Source organism: Alexandromys fortis, unplaced genomic scaffold, assembly GCF_014885135.2.
Source record: "Alexandromys fortis isolate MF-2015 unplaced genomic scaffold, M_Fortis_MF-2015_v1.1 scaffold_218, whole genome shotgun sequence".
In the NCBI taxonomy this organism is placed as follows: Eukaryota; Metazoa; Chordata; class Mammalia; order Rodentia; family Cricetidae; genus Alexandromys; species Alexandromys fortis.
The window spans coordinates 868278-874638 of NW_026068112.1; the positions used below are offsets into that span (position 1 = coordinate 868278).

The following is a 6361-nucleotide window of genomic DNA, read 5'->3' on the forward strand; positions in this document are numbered from 1 at the left end:
CTCCCGCTCCAGACAGACACAGGTTAAGATCCTCCCTGGTAAGCCAGCTCGTGGGCTACACAGAATATTAGAAATGGGTTAGAACAATATGTAAGAGCTAGCCAATAAGAAACTGGAACTAGCCGGGCCAGGCAGTGTTTGAAAGAATACAGTTTCCGTGTAATTATTTCTGGGCATAAGCTAGCCATGTGGGCGGCAGGGTGCTGGGGACGCAGCCCCGCCGCTCATATTTCAACAGATGGTGAGAGTCAGAATAAATAGCTCAGTATTAAGAGCACCTAGGTTAGAGTCCCAGCACCCAAGTGGCAGTTCATGGTAACTAGTTCCAGAGGATCTGATGCCTTTTCTGGTCTCCAAGAGCACCAGGTACACATATGGTACACATATATACATGCAGGCAAAACAATCACATAAAAAATTTTAGATATATTTTCATATAATCATTTTCCAACAGTCTTAGAATGTTTGCTATGAACTCTTATTCTACTGAAAAATTTGTAACTAGGCCAAAAGTTTACTCTCAAAGATAAACACTCTTTAGAAACACAAAGGACTAAGCATCACTCTTGGATTCTTTACCTCATAAACAGGGATGACATCCAGTTTATAGACTGTAGTGTGTTTGCTAGTTTTATGTCAAACTTGACACAAGCTAGAGTTATTGAGAGGAGGGAACCTCAACTGAGAAAATGGCACCATAAGATCTGGCTGTAAGACGTTTTCCTAATTAGTAATTGTGGGTGGTGCCGCCCCCTGGGTTGCTGGTCCTGGGCTGTATAGGAAAGTAGTTTGAGCAAGCCATGAGGAGCAAGCCAGTAAGCCCTCCATGTCTCTGTATCAGCTCCTGCCTCCAGGTTCTGGCCTGGCTTGAGTTTTTGTATTTGTTTTCCTTCAGTGATGGACTACAGTATGAAAGTGTAAGCTAAATAAACTCTTTCCTCTCTAACTTGCTTTTGGTCATGGTGTGTCATCATAGCAATAGTAACCCTAAGTAGGACATTTAGTATTTGAATTGACAAGATATTATGCATAACATGGTGGTTGGTATATTGTCCAGCATGTAGTTAGTGCATAATTTTATGCACATACCATCTATGTGCCAGGAAAGAAATTACTGTAGTATAAACTGAATGTGTTATGCTTCTTTTGGATAAGAAATTTTTGTTGTCATTGTTTTATTTTGTATCTCTGGCTATTCTGAAACTCTCTATGTAAACAGGCTGACTTTCAAACTCATGAGATTCACCTACCTCAGCCTCCCAAGTACTGAGACTAAGGACATGAGCCACCATACTCAGCTTATGAGTTTCATTTTTTTTGACGTAGGATTTCAAGTATCTCAGGGCAGGCCTGCAACTTGCTATGAAGCTGAGGATGAACTTGAACTCTTGATTCTTCGGACCCTACCTTCCAAATGCTGGAACAATAGATGTGAGGCACCACACCTGGCTATATTTGGCTTCTTTAAAATTGCATAAATTCTATATGGTGCCACTATAAAAGTTTTAAGTAACAGGGTTTTTAGATCTGTTTGAATTATTAAAGGTCTGATGTCAGGTGAAGTTATACTTGCAAAATTGAGGGGGGAATTACAATTAAGTGGCTTCAAAAAGTATTTAACATCCCTAAAAAAAACATTTGAAGGCTAGAGACATAGCCCAATGTTTGTTTTTTTCGAGACAGGGTTTCTCCGTGTAGTAGTCCTGGCTGTCCTGGAACTAGGTCTTGTAGACCAGGCTGGCCTCGTACTCACAGAGATCCGCCTGCCTCTGCCTCCCGAGTGCTGGGATTAAAGGCATGCACCACCACTGCCCAGCCACAACAATGAAATATTTTTCAGCAGTGAAGAGTAATCAATTATTAATCCATGTTACAGCATTATGGTGATTTAAATGAGTCAGTCAGAAAGAACATACTGCATGATTCCCCTTATGAAAATATCCAGAATAGGTACCAAACTGAAGCTGAAACTAGTTGTCTATAACTAGGAAGATTGAGAGGAAAATGATTTATTGTGGATGTATTTCTTTTGGGCAGTGGTGAAATGCTCTAAAATTATGGTGGTAATTGCATACTGCTGTGAACACTTAACTATGGAAATAAACACGTTGGTGAATTATCAGGTTATGTGAATTACATCAATAAAATTACTATCAAAATCACATTCTCTAAGTAAAAAACGAAGTTCTTAAATATAATAATAATATAAGTATAATAATAATATAAATTACCATCCAGGTATCTTGTCCCATAAGCACGTTCTGGAAATATCCCTCTCAAATAGGTGATGCAGGATACGGAAACGGCTAGGAGCCTCTTCACAAACATCAAAGACTGATACTCAGTTGCTATCTTACTGGGAAATACCAATGCACTCTAAAATTCAAGGGAAATTAAAGTATCTTAAGTCACATTTGTTGAAAACAAAGCTTCCCTAAGCTTAAAAGCAGAGTGATGGGGAAGCCTGTTAACCAATTATCTTTAAGAGGTGGAACCAAGTTAAGATGTGGCTTTCTGGGACCTGGAGGAAAAACAGGTCCCAGAAAGTGCCCAGGTGAACTCTCTCTGTGGTTCCCTCGCCACACAGCTGAGCTTGGACTTCTCATTCCAGTTTCGTGAGTTTTCCCCTTATAATAAAAAAAATTAAGTTGTTTATCTTTAAACTAGCCTGGTTATTTCCTGAATCAAGTTAGTTTCTACAGCAGAATCTAGTTGTGGATAAGTACAGCGGTTTCCCAAATAATTCTCCGAGATTATCATCCCCAGAAAGCCGCTGCAGCTTTTAAGATGTGTTCAGGGTAATAGACCAAAAATAAAGCAAAATGCTTAACGGTCTTAAGAATCCTTGAGATTTGATAGGCGTGGTGGCATATGCCTTTAATACCAGCACTTGGGAGGCAGAGGCAGCTAGCCTGTTCTCCACAGAGCAGCCCAGGCTGTTATACAGAAAAACCTTGTTTTGAAAAGAATCCTCGAGATTAACTGAAAATGCAAATGTCAGAGTAGATAATATTAATTCTTTAGTCATTGACTAGGATGAACACAGATTAAGAATAATACAAGATTCTATGCAAACACCATTAATTTCTCTGCCTCTGAGTTATAGACATTTTCCTAGTATGGGTTGCTGTAAACAATTTCATAAAAGCAGTGGAATAACATTCATTAATATCTAATATAAACTAAATTTGAATGAGCATTGTGGTTTTGCTTTGTTTTCTGAGACAGGGTCTCACTATGTCACCTTGGCTGGCCCTCTATAAAGACCAGGATGACCTCAAACTCAGAGATCCACTTGTCTTTGTCTCCCAAACGCTGAGATCAAAGACATGTGCCACCATCTTAGCTAGATAAACATTTTAAATTGAGCAAATATTTTCCTAGTTTCTATAATCAAGCCCATGTAGATAAGACCTTATATATTTAACCCTGTACAAATGAAAAAGAAAATCAATGATTCTAGATCAGTCCAGCTTGTTAGTTTCTGCAGAGTACAAAGTAAACTGGGATGCTTTTCTCTTAAGTTGACAGCACATATAAAATTTTCAAAAATTTTAATTATATATATATATCTACATACCCATATTTACATTAAGAGATAAATAATAGTGGCATGTTATGCATCAAAAGCAACAAGAGCGTCTTCAGGTTCTGTAGTGATCTGAAGAAAATTGTAGCATGTCCATTAAAAAAAGTAAAAAACAAAATTTCAGAAAAATAATAATTAACTGTTGTGATACCTGGCACCATATCTTAAAAAATTATCTCCTCAATCATCATCTGCAAAGAAAACATCCTGAGTAATACATTTAAAAGTAGTTCTAAGCTGGGCGGTGGTGGCGCAGAGCAGAGGCAGGTGGATCTCTGTGAGTTCAAGGCCAGCCTGGTCTACAGAGCTAGTTCCAGGACAGGCTCCAAAGCCACAGAGAAATCCTGTCTTGAAAAACCAAAAAAGAAAAAAAATAGTAGCTCTAAAAACAAAGTAGCTCTAGCAAAGCATGGTCACCATAGCTTATATAATAGCAGGCGTATCTATTTTACATCCACAGAGGTATAATACAACATTGGCCCACAGCTAGAGTAATCAGAATACAAATGAAGAGACATTATTTGAGACTTGATTCAGTTTTTCTAGCAAAGGGTCCAAAGGGCAGTATGATAAACTCTGTAAAGAAATGCACTTTAGGGGCTGGAGATGGCTCAGCAGCCCGAGCCCTGGCTGTGTTCTAGAGGACTCGGGTTTGATTCCCTGCATCCACAAGGTGGCTAGCAACTGTCTGTAACATTAGTTCCAGGAGATCTGACGGCACTGTACCCACATAGTGCACAGACATATATGCAGACAAACCACATGTATATTATTATAAATTGAAAAGAAATGCATTTTGAGCCAGATGTGGTAGCATATGCATTTTTAATCCCAGTTCTCAAGGAGCAGAGACAGGTGGATCTCTGTAAGTGGAGTCTGGTTATATTGAGAGTTTCAGGCCAGCCAGGGCTACATAGTGAGATGCTGTCTAAAATGATAATGGGGAATAGAGAGATGGCTCAGCGGTTAAGAGCACTAGCCATTCCTCCAGAGGTCCTGAGTTCAATTCTCCTGAGTTCAATTCCCAGCAATCACATGATGGCTCACATCTATCTATCATGAGATCTGGTGCCTTCTTCTGGCACACAGGCACACATGCAGGCAGAACACTGTATACATAATAAATAAATCTTTAAATAATAATAACAACAAAGAGAAATGCACTCTCTTAGATTTTCTCTCATTAGTGGCACATTTTTAATTATTCACTCTCTTCATAAACAGAAGCTAAACAGCATTTTTATGAAAAAAAAATCCCCTAAAACAAAGCACAAGCACAGCGTTCAAACAGATGTTACTTGCACTTTACAGGTGTCATGCTTGGCTGGTGAGCTCCAAGGAAAAATGGAGATGCCACTGAATGGACCGCTTGCCATAACATACCAAATGTCCAAAAGAATTCTACGTTACTTCTTTCCTTTTTTTAAAAAAAAGATTAATTATGTATACAGCATCTGCCTGCATGTATGTATCCCTGCATGTATCTCAAAGAATAGTCAGTGCTCTTAACCTCTGAGCCATCTCTCAGCTCACTTCTTCCCTTTTAAGGTGTCCTGGTATCATTAAAGCCTCAAATATCGAATTCTTTTAAACAGAAAAATATTTATGGCTTCAAGAAACAAGAAACTCAGCTAAAGCAGGCCATGGGTGATGCATGCTTTTAATCCCAGTACTCCGGACGCAGAGGCAGATGGATCGCTGTGAATCTGAGGACAACCTGGTCTACAGAGCTAGTCCTAGGATAGCTGGGGCTACTCAAAGAAACCCTGTCAAAAAAAAAAAAAAAAAAAAAAAGAAAGAAAGAAAGAAAGAAAGTGACTTAGCTAAATTAATACAATTTAAGTCATAAGAAATCATACCATGGAAGTTGTCCTCCGCAACTGCATAGTGGCCATCTTCCAAGAAAATGTTTTCTTCAACCATGTAACACAAATACAAATTTTAATTTCAGCTTTAATTTTTACCTCTAGAACTCTACTACATGAGATTTTTAACTTAATAACTTTCAGAAATTTACTTAAAATAGAATCTTTAAAAATGACAGTGTATAGTCCCAGGATTGTAGTATATTCCTGTAATTCTAACACTTGGGAGGCTGTACAAGTTTATCCTTGGCTAGTTAGCAAGTTGCAGACCAATCAAGGCTACCTGAGACCCTGGGGTTTTTTTGGGGTGGGGGTTTTGCCTGATAATTTAAAAAATATATCAAAAAATATTTAAATCAGGTGATTTGTTTATCAGAGCTCAGTATACACTGTCTACTCTGGAGCTATAAAATGGCAAACAGGGAGGATACTGGATGCCTCTATCCTGATGACCCAAATTGGGAGGACCAACAAGATAGGGGAAAAGAGATTCCCACAAGTCCTTGGACTTTTACACCACGCTCCATAGCACGATGTATGCCACCCCCTCATAAAATGTAACATAAACATTTTTAAGGCAACAGAAATTTTTTTTCAGAAGTATTTTTTAAAAAATTTTTTCTTTTTTTTTTTTTTGAGACAGACTTTCATGTAGCCCGGGCTGGACTCCTCTAGCTAGCAGAGAAAGATATTGAACCTTTTTTTTTTTTTTTTTTTTTTTTTTAACAGGGTCTCTCTGTGTAGCTCTGGCTGTCCTGGAACTCTTCTGTAGACAGGGCTGGCCTCGAACTCACAGACACACTAGCATTTGCCTCCCTGGGCTTAACCTTGAGTTTCTGACCCTCTTGCCTTCACCTCCCCAGTGCCACCATGCATCATTTATTCTAAAATTTTACTTTTATTTATA

General features: G+C 38.6%; 1 protein-coding gene across 3 annotated transcripts in view; it reads right to left on the bottom strand.

Moving 5' to 3' along the window:
* Positions 1 to 5484, bottom strand: part of Hormad1 (HORMA domain containing 1) — a 32989-nt gene extending 27505 nt beyond the window's left edge. For all 3 annotated transcript variants that reach the window (XM_050124698.1, XM_050124697.1, XM_050124696.1), the window contains exons 1-2: positions 5449 to 5484; positions 2232 to 2376 (exon numbers count right to left, since the gene is read on the bottom strand). In XM_050124698.1, coding sequence (XP_049980655.1) covers positions 2232 to 2376; positions 5449 to 5484 — 181 coding nt within the window. The remainder of the gene's footprint in view (positions 1 to 2231; positions 2377 to 5448) is intronic.
* Between the last annotated feature and the right edge of the window lie 877 nt (positions 5485 to 6361).